Source organism: Corvus hawaiiensis, chromosome 3 (genome assembly GCF_020740725.1).
Source record: "Corvus hawaiiensis isolate bCorHaw1 chromosome 3, bCorHaw1.pri.cur, whole genome shotgun sequence".
Lineage (NCBI taxonomy): Eukaryota > Metazoa > Chordata > Aves > Passeriformes > Corvidae > Corvus > Corvus hawaiiensis.
Window position 1 is genome coordinate 77,835,624 of NC_063215.1, and position 22,131 is coordinate 77,857,754.

At 41.0% G+C, this 22,131-nt stretch overlaps 1 protein-coding gene across 4 annotated transcripts in view; it reads left to right on the top strand.

Annotated features, from left to right (window-relative positions):
• The window catches only part of RPS6KA2 (ribosomal protein S6 kinase A2), a 285,019-nt gene extending 275,303 nt beyond the window's left edge, over positions 1-9,716 (top strand). For all 4 annotated transcript variants that reach the window (XM_048298315.1, XM_048298318.1, XM_048298317.1 and 1 more), the window contains 3 exons: positions 879-996; positions 1,936-2,073; positions 2,454-9,716. In XM_048298315.1, coding sequence (XP_048154272.1) covers positions 879-996; positions 1,936-2,073; positions 2,454-2,579 — 382 coding nt within the window. In that variant the 3' untranslated portion in view covers positions 2,580-9,716. The remainder of the gene's footprint in view (positions 1-878; positions 997-1,935; positions 2,074-2,453) is intronic.
• Positions 9,717-22,131: the final 12,415 nt, after the last annotated feature.

The window sequence follows — 22,131 nt, forward strand, 5'->3', positions numbered from 1 at the left end:
GCTGAACTGCTGTGAAGTCTGAAATGTTATTGAAAAGGAGAAAATACAACATGAGGAATTGAATTTTTTACCAGAAATAGGGTGGGATAGGAAGCTGTGGCCAACCCAACTATCTAACAATCTAAAAACCACTCTGGCAAGTTCTCAGAAAAGACAGATTGAAGGAAAAATATAAAAATCTGAAATACCTACTTCTTCTAAACCTACACAGCTGTTCAAGATTGCAGAGTAAAATTTGGCCTGGTAGATTTTAGTCAGCTGCAAAAACCTTTTCTCTTGTCACTTTCTGAAGACAAAAAGTGTACCCTCTGCATGTGACACTGATTTTGTAAAGCTGGGCGCATGTTACTGTTCATTTCTGACTGGCTAGACAAGGAAGTAACCTATTGCAGGTCATTTCTTTTGCCCAACTGACTTGTACATTATGGTTAATGAAGCAATGCAAAATAGATTAGAAAGGGTTCTTCTTTTCTTTTCCTTTTTTTCTGTTTCAGATCGTAATTTTTCTCCTTCATAATTTTTATCCTTTCTTGCCATTACCAAGGTACTGGTATTGCCAATAAAGGTGTTGGCAATAAAGCAGACTTAAGGTAAAAACCTGACTATTTTTACAAAGAATATGTCGTTCCTAAAAAATTGTAATGGAACAAAAATATAAAAAACAATTAAGGAATCAGTCTTTTCCTCTACAGATCAATATGAGGAACCACCAGCCTGTACAGTTTGAGTGAAAATGAAGCATCAGTATCAGTGGTACATTCTGGAACCAAATTCCTGTTGCAATTAGTGGCAGTTAATACTAGAACCTAGAAATCACATACTTGCAAATTACATAGGTTTTTTCTCTTTCTCTCTCTCTTTATTTTTTTTTATAATAGATTCACTCCTTTTGCAAATGGACCGGATGACACCCCAGAGGAGATTCTGGCCAGGATTGGCAGTGGCAAATATGCTCTTACAGGAGGAAACTGGGATTCAGTATCTGATACTGCAAAGGTCAGTGAAACCCTTTCTCAGATTTTCTCTCGAGATTTAAATACCATGGAATGGGTTTTTTTGCTGCAACTGCACTTTTAAAGGAAGTGTAGGTTTGTCAATGCCACAGATGTATAGTCAATACATGAATCACCTCTTTGCTTCTCAGTTAGCCAGGAGCAGGCAGTTTTAATTCCTGTACAGTTCACAGTTTAGGCTGCCCATCAATCACAAAGCATGGAAACCCCAGGAGAAAAAAATCATCAGGTGCTGAGATCTTTAGGCATGAAGCTGTGCACTAGTCTGTGACCAGGTAAATGGGCAGGAAATTTGCAAGCTTCCAGTTGCCCAGCATTAATCAGAAGCTTTGACAGGATTTAAAGATTCTTGCAAGAGATTTCATTTTTAGCAAATGTTACTATCCAGTGGAGTAACACTGATACATTCCACCACAAAACTGCAAGCAATCCTACTGACATATTAATCTTGCTACCAGAACCTAGGAGCCTCACAGTGGATTTTTTTATCAGCTGTCCAGTTTTGAAATTAAAGATGTTGTAGAACTAACCTAACTGAACTTTAGTTACCTGAGTGTTAGGTTTCTATTCTAAGTTCCTCTTGTAAGCATGCTTCCAGGTCATCGAGGAGATGCCTCCAGATGGCATCCTCTCCCTAGGTATTCATCACTCCTACAAGGTCATCAGTAAATAACACTCATTCGATCAGATGAATACCCTCCACATTATGTTTTGACTGGATTATGAGCTGAGAGTTGAACATTACACTTGAAAGTTTTGAAGATAAGACCTGACACTTACAGAATATAAAGCCTGTCTCAAGTGTATCACTCTCTCCATTGGACATGCTAACTGTGATACTGCCAACAGGAAGATCTTAGTAAAACCAGCCCTGCTATTAATTACTTTTTCCCTTGTACTGTTTTCTTCCTTTTCAACCCAGGACATTGTGTCTAAGATGCTTCATGTAGACCCTCATCAGCGCCTCACAGCAGTCCAAGTCCTGAGACATCCATGGATAGTGAACAGGGAGTACCTGTCTCAAAACCAACTCAGCAGACAGGATGTTCACCTGGTGAAGGTACCTCCTACACCCTTCCCTCTTCCTTCCTTGCAGAATGAGCTGTCATTTGTGTAAATAGTCTGGAAAGTGATAGAGGAGTTGGGAAGATTATTTGCCACAGCAGCTAAATTTAATATGGCACTGTATTAAGAGCAAAGATTTTTGACTGAAACCTGCTCAGTATTTTTAACTTCAGGCGGCATTGTAATAATCTGGTGGTACATACTGCTCTTCACCACTTTGAATCTGAGACACTCTGGCTGTCTGCCAGCCTAAATGGTATAATTTCACGGAAATTGTGCATGAATGACAGTTTTTGCAGGAGACTGAATAGGGGAAGGGAAAAGCATCAAAGAACTGAATTTCAGCTCAAAGTTTTCTCCTTCTCTATTTTCCAGGGTGCAATGGCAGCCACTTACTTTGCTTTAAACCGAGCACCTCAGGCACCAAGGCTGGAGCCTGTATTGTCCTCCAATCTGGCTCAGCGGCGAGGCATGAAAAGACTTACCTCTACCAGATTGTAGCAGTACCCCCAAAAGGCCTCCTTGAAAACCCACAGCTTATTATTTGAGAAATTAATCTTCACTTGGCTAGCAGAACTTTTTCGAACAACCTGCACATGAAATTGCCAGAACTAGCAGAAGCCCACGTATGGCAAAGTTCTCATTCACCACATCTTTTTTGTTACATTCCAGCCAGGCTCCTGAGTTTAACAACTTCACAAAGATGTGCCAGTTTTGCCGGTAGCTCTGTTTCTTTACTGAGATAAAGCCAAACAAAATAGGTGAGCTCCATCCTTCCCACCCTAGGAAATCTATTTTTGAGTCTGTAAGATGTTCCATGGGAACAGTTTTCATTTTGTTTCTCAAGAAAAGCACTTTTTGCTACAAAGAACGCAGTTGGGTTTGAATGCTGTTCCAGCATGTGTGATGATGAAGTGACTTGGCTGGTCACCAGTAGACATCTACTGATCTCCACTCACCCCAGGAAGAGTGAAGGCTGCAGAGACACATGACTAATACCTTATTTGAAACAAGTGCTATACAGCATGAGGGAGAGAGAGCTGCTGGTGGTGGAAATACCTTCTATTTTTGAGGAATATTTTGCACTTTGCCCCTGCCTTCTCTGGAATGAAGCTAGCATCTCTCGAGGAGAGTGTGCCACCAGCTCTGACTTGCTCAAAAGTCTCAGAGAGCAGAAAACCTCTGAGAACCTGGTCTTCTGAGGAAAAGAATGGGTCTTATGAGACTGTGGGAAGGCATTCATGTAAAGCAGTGTGAGTAGGAGCGTGTGGATCAGGCAAGAGAAATGTGTCTGGTCTTGGCTAGCAAGCAGGTCTGGGAGGACTAGGTGAGGGGGCTGGGGAACCAAACAAGAGGCAGGGAAAGGTGTGAGTGGCTTTGAGGACAGTAGGCAAAACTACCCAAAGGCAACTAGTGTACAAGTTGCTGGGGGGCAAACTGGGACTCTCTCAAAACAGGGGACAGTCCCTCTTCAGTGACTGGTGCAGAAGACAGTGGGTGGCTGGGCTGCCCAGGAGCCTAGTGGGTTGATGCAGCCATCCTCCCACACCATCACCCAGTCTGCTCACTGAGAGCAGTTCTGGCAGGCCAGAGTGCCATCTTGGAGCAAGAGAGGCCATTTCCAGTCACTGCTCCCTGCCCTCCCCTGGCTGTTCACCCAAATCTGCCTCCATCACCCAACATTTCATGTCCCTGCCTGGGTGTTCTGCTCTAGCAGAGCTAAATTCCCCATGCCATGTGTGTGCAGAGAGTACCCACTTCTGAAGAGTTCAGCCAACTCTGTTACAAGCTTTAATAATAATAAATTATGAGGAGAAATGGGAGGATGCTCTGCTTTTATATTTATATGAATATGTACATGTGTATTTATATACATATAAAACAAAAATTCTGTGCCCTAATACCTGGATTTTCCAGGTCCAGGGAAAGAAAACTTTTGTTGAAATGGTCTCTGCAAAATGGACTTTTTTCTCATTCCCTGGTTTCAAAGAAAGCAAGCAAGGTTTGTGGTGCTGGATGTGAACTGTTTTTTTATTCTTTTTCTTACCCATCTTGGCTTATGGTGGTCACAAGCTGACCGGGATTCTTCTTTGTACTGCTTTTGTTAATTTTTATTTTCTGAGTGAATTTTGTCACCTCAGATGCTTCGTGGGAAAATCTACTGTGCTGTGTTGGCTTTTTTCTGTTGTGACAGGGGAAAAAAAAAAGAAAAATGTGAACATGGAGCTTCATATGCTAGACATGGTAATTTTTGCTTGCTGGGTAGTTTGTGCATCTTGGTGCTGAACTGGAATTACCAGGTCACTGCCTCAGAGTGTCCAAGGGGTTTCATTTGCTATAGTAATATTCTTCCTAAAAGTAGCTCTGATTCAATGTTGACTGAAGTTTGTTTGTTTGCATTAGTCTATTTTTAAATTTAAATTTATTCTTAATAATTTAAACTTATATTTAATGTTCAAGTTTATGTGCTGTGCACAGAGAATCACTGCAAAGCAGCTCTCCTTGAAGCCCTTCTCTTTTCTAAAATAAACAATGCTGTGAAACTTCACACAGAGGCTGAATCAGCTGGGACCGATGAGTGCAAACGTGCAGGTGGGTGTTCATGGTTGTGCACACAGCAGCCCATATTCTCTCCTCTGGCTAAGCTTTGCTGCCTTTAGAATTTTCTGCTTGTTAGAAGTTAAGTCTCGCGTGTTTCTGCTAACAGCACGCTGCGAGGATATCCACTGACAGGGATATCCTGGCTGGTGCAGAATAGCTCTGGCCAGGCCTTGGTTCTCTTGAAGTCACTTCTGTCCTGGAAGAAGGCAAGGTGGGCATAAGGATGCAAAGGACAACCTGGAAGGAAGGCTGGATTTTGTGGGGTCCGAGCTGCTATGTGCTGTTTTAACAAAATGTATTTTTAGTGGTCAGAGTAATTGTATTGTATTGTATATGGGCAGAAAAAGTATTGCAAATATTATGTACAGTTTTTGTCTCCCTCTGAGATTTCCTGGTCATCTTGTATTGGTTCAGTTTGCTTTCTCTCACAACCACTGGAAAAAGTCTAATTCCCTCTAGATATAGTCAGTCTTAATTCTTTGAGCATTTTTCCCCAACTGAATATTATTTTAGGCCAAGCTTACAGGATGTTGCTCTTCCCAAAGTTTAATGGTTTTAATCTCTTCCTGACTTACTTTTTTCTGATCCACCAGCTATTATCATAGAGACACATACAGACTCATACATCTTAATGCTATTAATTACTTTATAAGCCTATAAATAACTATAAGCCCATACATATAGTGGGCTTTGTTTATTAAGGTTTTGTTGCCAGTGCATCCAGATGTGTGCACATATGTGTCTGTATGTAAATACATGCACAAAAATAGGGACAGAATTGTAGTCAGCGGCTGAGGTGATAGCCTTGAAAGTTTTGTCTGCAGTGTTCTTTGAAATCTGTCATTGATATTGGTAGTGATTACTCTGGGTGTAGAAAAAAAGGCTGTGCCCATCCATGGAGGAAATTGTGCCATTCAGCCTCCCCTCTGTCCCAGATGTGCATCCTGTGCACTTCCAAAGGCAGATCAGTCTCTCCTCTGCAGTCTTGCCATGGGAAGTGCCCTTCTGAGGGTTTTCTGATCTGTTCCAGTCAAGTGAACCAAATTAAACCATTTCCACTGTCCCAGCTCACTTGGACTGAAATACAAGAGCCTCCATCAGCAAATCCAAGGGAGGCAGAAAGGGAGGAATATGCCACTGGCAGTCATTATTTCAGACTCATAGCACCCACCACTTCCCCTGGCCCAGCTGGATCCAGGAGAGGATGCTAGGCTGTGGCCTAATTACTGCAATGGCTGCTTTTATACCAGCATCTCCTTTCTAGACTCCTGGCCATGGTATAGCTCAGCAATAGCACTTTTTTTTCCTAGGAGAAAATAGAAAAAGGCTTAGCTTCTCTCTTTCTCTTTATATAACCTTAAGAGACTTTTACTAAATGTTATGTTTAACTCCTGAATGTCTAAAAATCTCTTTGAATTAGAACATACCATCTTGCAAGTTTTTGATCCATAAAGTGACCTAGTGCCTTAGGCTATTACAAATATTATAGTTACATTCTTAACCATCAGGCTGCACAATGCAATGATTGTCCAAGGCATACCACAGTGTACCTGTCACAGACATAGTCAGCTCATCCAGAGACCCACTTCAAAATCAGTCACAGAATGGTTAGGGTTGGAAGGGACCTCTGGAGCCCATCTAGTCCAGCCCCCCTGCTAAAGAAGGTTCACTTAGAGCAGGTTGCACAGGACCATATCTGTGCAGGTTTTGTTGTTCAGCTCAGTAGAGAAGTGTCTGCCCAGCAGGGAGGAGGCATTTCCCCACATGTTGCAGAGCTGGACCCTGCCTCTGCAGCTCCAGAACTCTGAAGAAAGTCAAAGGGCTCTGAAGAAGAATATCATGGGAAGTGTTACCCCAGTTCCTACACAGCACCACAGCTTGTGTACATTGCAGAGGTGTGGGAGATGCTGCTCAAAGGGAGGGCTGACCACTGCCCCAGCCCCTCATGAATTTTCCCTTGTTTAAAATCTGTTTAATTTTTTCTAAGCAAATTTTAACAGCAGATAGCATTTATAAAGCCTAACTATTTCAGCAAATGACAAGTGACACAGACACACTGTAATTAATCTTTACATTTGAAAAAGAAGTCTATATGAGAATAGATTCTGGTTTGTTTCTCCACAAAATAATCTTCTTCAGCTCCCTGAGAGCTCAGGATGCTGGGGATAGTCCAAGCACAGAGAGCTGAGTGAAGCACATCTTGTGTGACATGATGTCATGACATCACATGTCACACTCTTACAAAATACAGATTGTGTGTCCCTGTGCTTCATCTAACCCTGGATATAATACTGGGCTCTCTTTTCAGCCAGACCCTTTCAGCTCTCTCTAGCAACTTGTACCCAGCTTTGGTACCTCCAGATGCATCCAAACCTTGGTCAAGTATGCAATTGCTGTGTGTCTGTGATAGGAATTATGACAGGGTTTGGAACATCCACTAGGCCATAGATGGCACAAAGGTTTCTCATGCTGTTGGTCTGCTGAACTTACCCCAGCATATGCAAGTGCTGACACTAAAAATGGCAGGCAGTCACTTTCTCTTGATTTCAGCTGCTCATCTGTCCTTTCCCACCTCCCTTAGCCAGGTCACCATGGGGCAAAGTAAATGTTTGTGCGTCAGAACAAATGGCTGGAGACAGCTGGAGGGCAACAGAATCAGTTTAGCCAACAGTGCTGTCAACACACTGGAGTGGCTACAAGTTCAGTGTCCCCTCTGTCCCTCTGTCTCTGAGTTAGGCTGAGCAGAGCCCAGCTGTGGCTCAGAGTCAGGGCTATAAATGATGTGATGTTTGTCCAGCAGCAGGTTCCCAGTGCCAAGCCCTGTGCATGGAGAGTGGGACAAGTCCAGGTTACTGAAAATCGGCCAAAAGTTCACATAAACTCCCTGTAACCAGAAGGGCCACAGATGGCATGTCGTGGGGAAATAATGTTAACTGCATGTATTTTTGCCACCGATAACTTAATAAGAATGGTAGAAAACCCCCAGGATTTGTTTTTAAATCATCCATTTTTACAGAGGAAATTCTTGATTTTGAGGCATGCTACAGCTTTCTCGATCACTAGGAGTAAGGCAGTCAAACACAGAAAATACAGCAGATTCCTATAGCAGAAAATATATCGTAGCTTTCACTGGAAAATTATTTTCAGTCAGGTGTTTTGAAGCCTTCTCTTAGGATGTGTGTATCAGAAATGCCAAAGCAAATATTTATAAGCAAAGTTCTCTTGTTGAACATCCAGAGATGACACTTTTAAGCAAAAGCCACATAAGCTCCAGGTTTCCATATCTGAATCCTAAAAGACAGGCAAGAGACACAACCCTTCAGATATTCCTTACATAAAAATAAAAGGCCTAAAATAATGTTAATAAGATGCTTTAGTATAGTTTATTTAAAAAAAAATAAAATGTACAAGCCCATTTTTCTTTTCTCTTTTGAGGTATGCATCATTTTCCTTTAGAAGTGTATATTCTTACCTCCTAGCTGACCCTGATCCTGAAATCTTGTGTTGCCTGAAAATACTGCAGCTAATCTGCTTCTGGTACCTCAATTCCTGTCTGAACACAGTCCCACACTCCTCCTTCCATGTCTGTCCACAGCAGACACATCCAACAATTGCGCACCCTCTCCTATTCTGAAAGTCAGCAAAAACATGAGAATTTAAACTCAGAAGATGAAGTGAAGTTAAAAGTAGGTTCTCAGTGTGTACAGAATTAAAACTCATAGTATTCAGGTGAAGGGTGGATTGAAGCCTATGCAGAACAAAAATGTTACAGAGTAAATAAAGTTACAGTAAGTCTTAGAGCCAAATTTTAGCTAAACTCTCTTCATAGATTTTTGTGAACCTAGACCTTGCATGTCCAGATGCAGCTAGGTGACAACACATGTATGTCAGCCAGCATCTGATCATTCATGTCATCACAAGGCTTGTACGTGAAAATATTTTGCAGCTGGAAGTTTAGAGTCTAAAAATAAGAATTTGGCCCTTTTTGTCATCCTCTGTTGTGAAAACCACGATGTTCAGTGTTGAACTGTTCAACCACTGCTTCTTGCTTTGGTATACATAGTTACAGAGTCAACTTGTACTCCATTATGTCTCCTAAATGGATGTTATGGACATATTTTTCAGAGATGCTGTAGCCTGAAAGGAAAATGAGGAAAATGCACACCCTCTTTGATAAAGGCAAATTTTGAAAGGAGAGACTGGAAATACGCATTTGAAGTGCAGAAAATGAAAACCAGTTGCTAAAAGATTGTTTCTGATTTGCTATTCAGAGCCATATCTTGCTGCCTTCGCTCCTGTGTTAATTCCTGAATCCATATGCACCTTCAATGACTCTAGTGGGAGAGCTTGGAGTCAAGTCCTCTTTCCTGTCACAGTAGTGGAGTCTGGCCATTAGGTGATGATGTGTGTAAGGGATTTACTTGGTAGTATTAAGTTAATTTGACAAAATATGAACCATGATCTAGCACTTTGTTTACAGGCTCCATATTCATGTTTACAAAATGATGATTTCTGAGGCTCACGCTTTTTATGTTTCCTGTATGAAAAGGGCAGCCAGTGTACAGATACTTGTTATGTTTACCAGCGTTTCTGAATAGATTTTTTTTATAGTACATGGTTTTATGAAGTGTAATATTTTTATAGCAGAATGATGATCTGACTTTCTATATTGTTACCTACAATCGTTTGCAAACAAGCTCTTTGCTCCCTTTTTTCTGTGCACTGTATCCCATGTTGCTGCTGCTAATGTTGCTGGCCTCAGCTGCTGCTGTCCCACCATGATGTGGGCTGACGGTATTGTGAAACTGTGCAAACTAACTTCAAAGAGCTGTGATTGTGCTGAAGGGCTGGCTGCATGCTGGATTCCTCCTGGCAGGAGGGATGGGGAGCTGTACCCTACCAAGGCAAGAGTTTATTGTGGATGGCCCCCAAGGAGAGGCCTCAGTGCTCACCTTTGTCTGTGTTCTGCCATTTTGGTTTGGCATGCCCATCCTTTCCTTTCTTTATAAAGAAATAAAAAGAAAAGAAAAACAAAAAGGATCCTGCTTGTTTTTGTGTAATTCATTTCCAGTCCCCAAGTACTGGTCATGTTTGAATGCCATGTGTTGGTCACATTAAAAGCACACAGTTACTATTCAAATTATACCTGGAACTGTTATCTTTGTGCAGCCTCAATACTCAAACCTCTGCTTTGGGAAGCAACAAGTAAGTCTTAAACGCCCATTAGTCAGACAGTTCACCCACTAGACAAATTTAGGATTTCAGTGCCAGACAAATGAGTGCTTTCACACAAGCTGCCTTAGCATGAATTTCCCTTGCCCCCTTGAGATCTTCCAAGGTACCATTCCTCTGGAAACTGCTAGTTGCTGGCAAGCAGCCTGCATAGCCTTTTCTGCTTGCTGGACTTACTAGTGACCACAAAAGCAAAATCAACCCCTCCTACTTTGAGGGATTGGTTCTGCTTTCCTTGCATTACCACATCTGAGCCTGCACACAGTTACACCAGTGTTCATGTCTGGATTGTCATCAGACCTGGCAGTATCACAAAGGTGGTGAGTCTGGCTCAGGTTCCCTGCAGGAACAGCATGTGGCACCAGATATGGAGAAACAGCATGTGATTTAGGTCCAAGCAAGCATAACCAAGCAAACTTGGACTTCAGGAATGTTATTGGTAGGATTTCTGCTCTGACTGTAGGCAGTCTCTCTTTTCTCCTACCAGCTGCTCCTGTCCTACTCCCACTTCTGTCCTTCCTTTCTTTTCTCTGTTCATGAAAGAAAATTCCTGCTCCTTTAGTCCTCATAATCCTCAATCATTGGGACATGCATGTCCCTCCCCATCCTCTTCCTCTGCCCCCCAGCACGTACCATGAGCTATTCCACCTTTCTCTTACCAATTTTCTGCCCCACAGGTCCGTCATGTGGTTTTTATAGCCTCTTCTGGTGGGCAGGCCAGTGAGTCCAGTACACCTGTCTTTATGGGCCCAGTGGTTAAAAAAGGAGACTTCTCTGGAGGACCATAATCATAACCAAGAACATCCAAACAGGAAAACTGAAGAGAAAAAAACCCAAAAAACAACAAATCCAGGCTTTCTCTTCCATTCCCTCTTCTAATTCCTCTTGTAATACGACCATGATCAGGAATGAGCCAAGTTCAGCCACTGTTGAACATATATTAACTTTTCAGAGGACCTGGTTAGGAAGCCATGGGTCACACCAGGCCCTGGGCAGGCAGATGAAGTCTTTGCCTCCAGTGCTAGAAAATGAATTAAATGAGATGTCTGAGAGAAAGGCTTTCCCACAATATACTCAAGTGCCTGATCAAGACACAGTCCTTTTAGGAAATCTGCATTGACAACCATGTTAAACCTCTGCACTTAATGAGAAAGCAACCATGCTTTTTTTCCCCCTGTATGGAGAGGTACGCATTTGTTTAAAATTTTAAAAAACTCAAAACAGTAGCCCACAACTCCCCTCCGACTTGTAATTTTGCTCTTTAGTCAACATTCATTTCTTTCTTGTATCTTTCCCCTCCTTTATCTCATCCCAGTTTGCTTCACTCCCTTTCCTTATCCCACAAGGAGATACCATGAGAATTGTCCTGGGGCTCAGATAGTCCTGTTATATGCCTGAATAACATCATGTTCAAGGGCAGCACAGCTGCTGGCTTGAGCATCTCGGACACTACAGCAAGGCAAACAAGAGGCAGTAACAATAACAGCTAACGTCTGAAGATCACAAGAAGCAAAGATTTTGCATTAAAAGCTGTGAAGAAGAGCTGAAGACAAGGATTTTAGGCTATGTCCAGCTTTTCAGGTTACTCACAGATAACTTTAGTGAATTGACTGTTAAAGATGCCATACTCCGACTCTCTGGAGACAAGATGGAAGAAAGGATTATCTGTCCATTCATGTAGATGGACAGGAGCTCTTTGGTTGTTTTCTAAACAACCAAAGCTGGCCTGAGATCAATTCCATTTTTTGTCAAGGAAATCAGTTTATTAAGAGGCTGGTGACTCACCATCTGTGGTAAGCCTGTGCATTGTTTTGGCTTGGCACGCTCCTGCCTAATTGATTCTTCCTGTCCTTCAGGGTCTGTGGTCACCAGTAAAAACATCTGCAGCTGTAAAGTGTAACACTTTCCCTACTGTAGAATTTTGCAGCTTCGATTTTAATGATAGTCTCCTTGCTAAGGCATGCAAAGGAAGATTCAGTGATTTCTAGTGCATTTACCCAGACTTTCTAATTGTCACATTACTGTCTGGGCTCTTGTCTCTATTGTAAATTCTGTTATAATCAGTTATTTGCTTTACTCATCCATTTCTTTATTTCACCTGTCGGTACTAAAACAACTTACCCTTTAGGAACATCTGCTGTTACAATGGGGCTTAAACACAGAGAACAGAAACAACCTGCCCTTCACTTCAGAGCAGTGACAAGAGTGACCCATCAGCTTTTAGAAACTCTTGGCAGTGCTGACTTTTTCCTATCTGGTCTCACTTCAACCACCAGCCTGCTGCCATCAGTTACACTGTTGAGTAGCGCTGCACATCAGTTACAGGGCTGCAGTCTTTGGATCTGTGGACTAATACATGCAGGTACAGATTTTGTCCAGGAATGAGAAACATGCTCCTTCATGTGTTGATGGGTGGGAATAAAGTGGAATACACAGCTGAGATGTAGGCATGCCTTTGGCCCAGCCAAAAGAAATGCTTATTCAGTTAAGCAAAAGTGAGGATTATTTATTCTGGAATTCGGATGCAAATTGTTATTACTCTCCCGAGCCCAGGAATGACAGCAGCTTTATGAGAAGCTCATGTCACATATCCAACATGCACACAACTTGCACAATTTCCAGTTCCAAGAAGTCTCCCAAGTGACTTCATGTTCTTGTACCATGATATGGTCTATTAGGAAAAGTACAGTGTTTGTCTTTGAAATAGGGTGTGTTGTATATTATTATGTCCACCAACACATTCAAAAATCATTGTTCAATGACCTTTAAACTCGGTGTATTTTTCTACTGTTTAATAACCATTCAAGTCAAAAATACCCTCATTGTGATGCAGTCAACACCTAGAACCTCAGCCTAAGACAGGCTGAGTGACTCCCTTAGTCACAGAATCTTTCTTCCAGGTCATGTTTCATTAAATATAATGCCTAACTGGGGAAGATCCATTGCAATTTGCCCTATCTTATGCTTAAATGCCAGTCTTCTCAGTCATATCATCAACAAGCACTTGATTCTCTTAAAAATCAATCTGTAAGAATTAAAAAAAATACCTCACCATTGTAACTGGAAGCTTCATCCCTGGCTTCTAAGGGAAAGTGGAAGAAGAGATTAGGCAGTATATGTTAACGGTAAGAAAATACCATGCAAACCCCACCATTCAGGCCACAAGTGTCATTTTTAAAATGGCACCAACTAATATAACTTTAATATATTTAAATGATCCAGAGTTCAGATGCAGGGACAAAAAACCCCAAAATGCCTGCCATGGAGATTATTAAAGACCCTGATCTGTTCAGCTTAGCTTGCAGATGGCTGAGAGGTGACTTGATTAATGTCTACAAGAATCTTCACAGGCAGAAAAATCACATGTTCTAGAAGCACAGAGAGACAGACTGGAGCACAAAACCAGGCAAATTTCTGGGTGCAAAATTCATGCAGCCGCAGAATGGAAATAAGGTAACTGTAGTTTCAAAAGTGAGGCTGTTATTCGTTGGAATAAAACATCAAAAGAGAAAAGGATTTTGTGATTCCCTTTGTGTCACTTTTAGTAGTATCCCTTAACAGACAAAAGGTTAGTGCAGAAGCAAGTGGATGACTTCAAAGGCCTGCAGTAATCTGGAAATCTATTTTAAATGCTGTGATAGTCTCTCTGGGCCTCAAATATGACATGCATTCATATCACCCTAGCACGAGCAGTTGGCAGTGAATGAGTAGATCAGGACTGATGGATGAACTCCAAAGATTAATTCAAAGATTTTTAAGCCACAAACAACTGGAACAATCAACTTTCTCTGTTTAAATCTGTATCTTTACTATGGTACACGTGGAGAATATTTACTGTCTTTTGACAATATAGAATATCACTCTGAAATTTTGTGATGCTTATGACTACCTATAAATGTTGTTTTAGAACAACCTCTTCCACACAGTTGGTGCAATATCGGTAAAACCTGTAACAAGACCAGGCAAATGGTGTTCCCCAAACATAATAAAAAACTCACTGCCTTAAAATCCAAATAAATTACTATAGCATTAATAGCACGCTAATCCTGTGAACCACAGGAGGGCCTTAAAGAAATAGATGTCAAACATGAGTGAAACCTTTGCGAACAAAGAGATAAATAAGGCTTTAATCTCAAATAAGATCTCCAATTATAACTAAGCTTTTAAAAGAAAGTGAAAATTAGACCACAAAATCTTGAATTTTTACATTACCAAGGCCTAGAGCTGAGTGGCGACTAATGAACTGACTGGCTCTATGCAGCTTCTGACATCTATGAGATGTACACTGAGAGAGAGAGGCTGCAAAATTCTAATCACAGCAACCTGGAGGTTAAGGGGAAAAAAAAGGTTAAAAAAATGAAGGAAGGAAGAAGGGAAATAAGTTATCAAATAACAAGTGTAAATGCTGTTCCTAATAATGCATAGCAACTGTTGAAGAAGTTGGTTCTCAAGGGAAAACACTACCCCACTCCTCAGCTTCAAGATGGTGAATATTAGCAATTCCCAGAAGAACTATTTTAGGTAAACCTAAACACTAAGGATTACATCTAGTGAGGCTTTTTCCATCTCTGACAAACACTGCTGTAGCAGCCTTCTTGAGGAATGATGTGGCAGAAATTTGTGCAGAGCAGCCACTCAGTATGGAAGTGCTGCATAGCAACCCCCGTCAGGGCACCCTCCTGCAAAGTGACAGTCCCTCTTTTAGTCCAAAGAACATTAAATACGCCGACACTGCTGGAAGCTTGCATCATGCTCCCAGGAGGTGGTTGCGTGGGTTTGACCAACACCAGCCTAAGGAAGGAGCTGATGGGGTTCCCTGCTCTGATCTGCAGCATCCTTAGCAAGCACTGGGATCACAGCGTTTCCTTCCACTTGATGTCTGCTCCCACTGCCTCCTCCTGAGCTTTCAGAGAAGAGAAGGAACTGGTTTCAGCAGGTTATAAAAATGTACTTCTGCACAGCCTTCAAGAGGGACTTTCTGAGCAAGAAAGCAACACCAAAGTCACAGAGGGGGATCACAGTAAGGGCATTGATCTACTCCACGTATCTTTTTGGTTTGGTTTTGTTGAGCTTCCTGCCACTTGTGAAAGGTTTGGCTTCCACTCTGTAAGGGCTAACACTCCCCCTGTGTGCAGGGCAGACACTACTGTCCAGCCCAGGTGCCCAGGATCAGTAGCTTTTGGATATAATATTTAATTTATAAGGCCTTTGGTGTGAAAAACAAGATATCTCTTGTAAAAAACAAGATAGTCCTTGTGAACTGAAGCTGTAGCATCACCAGCTAATATTAATGTTTATTGGAAAGATCAATACCCACATAAAGATTAACTCAGATGTCTGTGGGACAAAACATTTCAAATCTTTCTAATAATAAAAGATCCAGTGTACATAGTTTGGAGGTTGTCTGTAACCACCCAACTCAATTTGGCACATGCACATTTGGGTACATGAGTAAAATGCATCCATTCTTCAATTGAATATTTAATCTTTTTTTTTTTTTGCCTGTTAGGCCTTCTGCAAACCTAAATGTCTCTGTGTCAAGTCCTGAATGACTGTAGAAATCCACTATGACCTATTGTATATTTCACTTTGATCCCAGTAGCTTTGGAAAGGACTTTGGCATGTTTACCTTCAAGTTACTCATCGTGTATGCTTGTGGTTTGTTTATACGCTGTAGCCTACTGAAATTTCCCCCTTTTCTTTTAGTTAAAGAAATAGGCCAAAGGTGATTTCAGGGTCCCTATCTGGATACACATCACCAATTCAAAGACCTTTGGCTTCCTCTAGTAAGTCAGGGACATCTTAGATACCATCTTGCTCTTGCATTTCTCCAGTGAGCGAGAGAGATCTCAGTCCATCGAGACAAAAACTGACCCTAAGTTTAACACTAACTAGGATACTGTAATTAGACTGAAGTGAGCCCTGGTGTAATCATGCATTTCTGTCTCAAATGTAATAATCTACTTTTTTTTTTTTCCCTAGAATAAGTCTACCAATATTTATGTTCAAAGTTTTCCAGTGGCAGTAGTTTATGTGGTTGTTCTTTAACTGGGGAAGGGCTGAAAGAGGAGAAAAGCACAGAACTGTACTTTTCTATCAGGAATTATCCCCTGCTCCTGGCCATCCTCCAGCCTCCCTTAGGTTTTTTAGGCTGAGGAGAACGAAGGTACCAGGAAAGAGCATAAGGTCGGTGAATTTATTAGTGGCAAACCATGCCAGAAACCTGTATTTTTTATCATGTTCTACTACATTTATACTAGATACAGCTCAATAAAGACCCATGAGTCCTGAGGAAAAGATTACATAACTAAAATGACTGTCATTACTTACCAGTGTCTATCAACTTTGACACCTCGCTTTCTGCCATCAGTCAGAACTCTGACTTTACCCTTTTCCTTATAATCATTGGGATGTTTGTATTGGTTAAAGCACTTTAAAAAGGACATACAAAGCTTGGGAGAAAATCAGTGTCTAACGCTTTTCATGAAGAACAAGTGTTCCAGAACACACTTTGCTAGGCAGTACTGGAGAAAGCAAATCTCCTCACAACTTACTTGAGAAGCTCATGTCACATCATTGATAGTCCTTCCTCAGAACTCAGAAACTGGAAGTAGTTTTTAAAAATAGAACAGAAGAGTATTTCTACATTGGGTTTTTGGGTTTTTTTTTGTTTTGTTTTGGTTTGGTTTTTTGCTTTTGTTTTTTTTTTGAATGCTGTTGGATTTATTCCCAAGGCATGTTTTCCAGGATGAGGAAACCAACTCTGCTTTGCAGCGTGGTTTGACACCTGCTAGGAGGTACAGCCTGCAGAGCAAGCATCACCAGCCCTCCCATTCTGCTCCTCTGGACACGATAATTACAGAAATGAAGTGATTATGTCATTTAACTCTTAACAGAAGTTTCCCCAGCTGAGTAAAGGATATGAATTTTCAAGGCAGTTTTACACAAAAAGGCTCTCTTACCCCAGCTGACCTGATTTGGCAGTATAAAGTACAGAGTGCACCTGACTGAATAAGCAAGCCTCATCCCTTCCTTCCCAAACACAAGATAATCTTCCACAATTGCTTCAGGGATACCAGTAATGCAGTGGTGTGGTACTAGAAACAACAGTTTGGTGCTTCTTCTCACAGGGAAGTATACACATGACTATTAGAAATGGCCATTTATTGTAACAACTTCTTTACTTAGGAAAAGCGAATTTTATAAGTTAAAAAACAAATACAGTTTTAAAGGTCCATTTATTGAATATGTAGCCCAGTACCTGTATCCACATTACCAATTGCAAGTATAAATAACTTGTGAATAAACCCATTAATTAGTTTTTTTCCCCCCATGTTTAAAACCTAATTTCTTCTAAATAACCCTAGAAATATAGCTTTATGTTTAAAAATATAATCTATAATTATTTAATTTGAAGCAATATTATATATGAGTAAATTGCAAGATGAACTTCAGCCCAGAAAATTACTTTAAAACACTTGGTATCAGTCTTCTTGATGGTAAAACATCAAGAAGATGCCATCACTATTACACATATTTCAGCAGGAAGCTGACTTAAGAAATTTCAGCTTCAATTTTATCTGTCTCTTTTACCATGTGTGACTAATTGAGGACTCAAAGCAGTCTCATCATATAAAGGCCCCATCCTCCAGCTGCCTGAAAGCTTGTCTGTACTCATGCAGGGTGCCTCCTTTATCTACAGCTGGTTGACTTCTACGAAAAAAATTCTCTGCCCTTAAGAACAGTTGTACTTTAAGTTTAAGCAGGGGAAGATACTGTTTGGAGGATTTGTTTGTTTGTTTGGGGTTGGTTTGGGGTTTTTCCCACCCCTCACACAAGGTTTAATGCTGGCAGTCAGCTCAGCAGTGAGGAGCTGCCCCACCCTTGAGCAGCGGCCCCCAGGCTGCTTCTCAGGCACCAAGAAAAAGAACAGCTTCACTACAAACCCAGCTGCCTCTCTGCCAGACTGCTGTACTTTGCTTCGCCTTGTCTGTTCAATTTCCCCTTGTCTGTTCAGCTTTTCACAGCACAGGACTAGCTGTTTTCTATGCACACGTGATACAGACCAGAGCCTAGAGCTTGTGTGGTTTCTACCGACAGTTTATAATAACAGGAATAACTATGCTAATAAAAGCTTCAAGTGTTCAGCCCCACCCAACTGTAATCTAATGATGACAGACAGGCCTTTTTGCATGTAAGGCAGGGGAAAGCAGTGATAATTGCAACAACTGCCTGAAATGCTTGTCTTCTATGCTGACTTTATACTTTCATTTTCCACTGTTACAGGTAACGCCCTTGCTTTAGTTCCGGCTGCCCAGCCGTTGCTTGGCTTGCCTACAATCATTGTTAACCACAATAACAGCTAATTTGCCAATATTTATGTCTTGGCGATAGAATTTTTTTTCCAGATCTGTCCTGCATCTTTTCTACTTTTCACTTCTTGACTCGGTCCATTGCAATGCCTACATCATAGTGTTCTTTTGGCCATTCATAGAGCAGGGTCTTTTCCTAGTAGTTTTGTAATTACACCATTGTGTTATTTGCAAGGCCTCAGCTGGAAATGTATGTTTTATTTTGCTGTTTGGTCCTACTCCAGATCCTACTGGAACTGCAGATGATGAAATGCCTCTAGCTCCATAATGTACTAATTTATCCTACTTGATCAGGTTTTACACAGAAACTGTGGATCTCTCAAATGATATATGCTGATTTTGTGCAATAGTGTGCTCCACCGTCAGTCACAGTGAGAACTCTTATCTCTAGGAGCTGTAACCGTATTTTTCAGCACTAAGGATTTCTGAATTTCAAGAACTGTTTTTTCAAATGAGGTATAGCTGCTTTTTGAGTTATTTAGTTGTTAAGCATTTATTTCAGTTTTCTTTAGACTAATACTGAAGTCATATTTCTACTAGGATGCCTTCACAAACATGTCAGCACTGAGCATGCATTTTACAGATGTTATTCATTATTTCTATAACACAGACTCCCTTCTTGGCATTCTCAGGTGTTCACTCTACTCAGTTACTGCTGTGTACTCCACTTGGAATAAAACTGCTCATGCCAGCATGTAGCGATAATGTACCCGTAATCAAAGATGCAAAGACAAATGCAAGTGTCACATCAAGCTGTGCTCCCGCTTGGCTCAGTTTGAGATTGCACCTGATTAAATGTCATAGTGGCTCTAGTCAATCTTGTCTACCTACCAGGTGATTTCTGCCCACTTTAATGAACAGGTATTTCGTTACAAGGTCTAGGAAGACTCTCCAAGCAATGTATCTTTTCTTCATGTTTTTCTGCAACTTTGGAGCTACCACAGCAGGGAAGTATTAACTCCTTCAGTCCTGAAGTCACAGGTTCTTGAACAACTTGTTTAATCGTTGTTCCCTTGTCTGTCAAGCAACATTCCAAATAGTGGCTTTTTGCAATTCTTTTCACAGATGGGAAAGGGCACCACTGTTTTGCCCCAGAGATATTTGTTAAGAATTGCATCAGATACATCCTTTAGGGCTGATTTTATTGTCAAGCTTAACTACTGCATAGCATTAGTAGATTGCTCTGCAATGTCCATTATTGCCAGGCAGGTAGAACACTCCTCTTTCCCACATGCCACCATGCATGTGCCTGCAAAGGCATGTCAAGAGGAAGACAGGAGATGCCTGAAAAGGAGAAATATTGCAGGCTGCTTTACTCAGCAGCTGGATCTGCATCCACTGAGGTCAAGAAGTACTAATTCCTGAGATGCAGTTCTAGGATGAGGAGAACAGGAAGAGCCATATGTCTCCTGCAGCTAGGAGGAGTGCCCCTGCCACCTCCACACCCAGAAATGGGGAATGGGATATGGAGACTCTCTTCTGAGGGAGACACAGTATTCATTTGCTTAACAGACCAATCATCCAACAGCTCACCTCCTCACAGAGGGCAAAACTTAAGATACTACCAAAAATTATTAAAGCTCATCCAGCCCTGGCTACCTTATGTATGTGTTCTTGTGGGCAAAAACACCATCCCTGGGTGTACTAGCACTGAAGACTTGTGGAGCCAACAATGCTCCATCCAGGAATGCTCTCCTCCATACCCCCAGCCACAGGCTGTGAGCACAGACATGTGCTGGCAGCAAGGGATGATGAGCTGCAGAACTGCTGTCTACAGAAAGCCTCTGTTATTAGAGTATTCCATGTAGAGTAACGGCTGGACAACCATAGAGTCCATCAGCTAAAAACCTGGGAGGGAATTCAGGCGCACCAGCTTTCAAATCCAGTGAGGAAAAGCTGTAGATTAATGACCAAAAGCAACAAAAGTCAGTAAGCAAGCTAAAAATGTAGTGACCTGGCCAAAGGCTGAGGAAAAATAAGAAGAATAACTGGAGAGCCTAATAGACTTCAGAAGTATCTCCTTGCAAAGGTCAGAAGTACAAGGCTAATGAGAAACAAAAGAAAGCAATGAGAATGTCAGGAAGAAATTCCAGGAAGTGGCAGGCAGGGTATTTGTGAAGATAATCTAAGGGATAAAAGATTGCATGGGACCTGTCTGTTTGAAAACCAAACCAAGCTACACTTACTTGTTCTGATTAGAAGAGACACGGGAGCCACCCTTTGACATACACGGCTTGTCTTATTCACACAATGACCTAAAAATCAAAAGGGAACAAGTAAATAGCCAAAAGGACATATGAGTAGATGAAAATAAAGAAATGGTGTCAGCTTGCAGATAACAGAATCAGAAAGGTTAAGCTATGAAATCAGTTTCAACTATCATGGACATAAAAGACAATTAAAGGAGTTTGATAAAAGCATTAGAAATTACAATAAGACAAAGGCAGTTGCAGTCATTAAATAATGCAGAAAGAGTCCATGACAGATAAAAGCAGAAGTGTGGTAATAATAACCCAAAATAGGTATGAATTTACCATGAAAAAAATAGAAAGAAGCATAGTTCAGACTAGGAAAAACACAGGTGGAATATATTTTAGAAAATAAATGTGTGGCAAAACCTAATGAAACTTGCTCTGAAGTCCACCAGGCCCTCACAGAAGCAATTTGACATGATCAGTTTGAGATGATCAGTGATTTTTTCTCCAGGTCATGGAAGGACAGAGCAGTCCTGCACTGGAGAAGAGAACATGTCTGAAGAGAAAGGGTTCACAAAAACTCAGCAAATTGTAAGTCAAATGGCCTAATTCTGACATTAAAAAAAACAAACTAAACCAAACCAAATAACACCATGAAGAAAAACCTGCTACAATAATTTACTGAACTACCAGCTAATGTTCACTCAGGGAATGACATGCTCAAAAGTACACCTGACATGAACTTGTCAAGAGAAACTCATATCAAATCCAATCTAATTTTTCTGTTGAACAGGCTGAAAGGGGGAAAAGAAAAGCTATGGATACATTAAGGGGATCTTTTGTATGGTTTTTGATATCCTTACAAAAAGCCTAAAAACTGTATGCAAATAAAAGCACTATGAATACATACAGAACAAAAGCAAATCCTTGCTAGCTGGTTTTGTTGTGTAACTGGTAGAGCCTGTCATGTGGGACTGCTTTCTTCTGGACACGTTTCAGGTTAATGATTTTTCCATTAACTATTTAAAAAAAAAAAAAACAAACAGTGAGACACTCTCAAAATGGGAGAAGAGTACTGCACTGCTGGTAAGGCTTTGAGTGAGACATGGTGACTCTTGGCTATGCCTTAAGAAAGCTGTAAACACAAATGGAGTAGGCAAAAGGTTAAGAAATGTAATAGGCACAGCCTGTGAGAAAAGGTTAAAAGAACTTGTTTACTCCAGGAAGAAAGACTAAAGAACAATGTTCCCAATGAAGACACATTATTTTTTTTTCTCCCTACATGGAGTTAAGAAAAAAAATTTACAAATTTTCAGTAAAGGAGAATAAGACTACATTTTTAGCCTTGCAATGTACGGCTAAAAATTAGTTCTATAACTGTAGTTGTAATATTAAGGACTGAGCCTGGCCATCTAAGATATGTGGAATCACATCAGAATTTTGTTTGAACATACAGAACTGATTTCCACAGACCTTCCTTCTGTCAGTGCATGTCGAATCAACTGGAATAAATGATTCCTTGAGACCTCATTTAGATTCACATTGCTGCTTTTAAATTGGAGTCTAAGTAGTCCATAGAAATATGCTGGGCTACATTTTGGCTTTTAAAATGCAATATACCAAGGGGATTAAAATTCTTCCACTCACACAGCA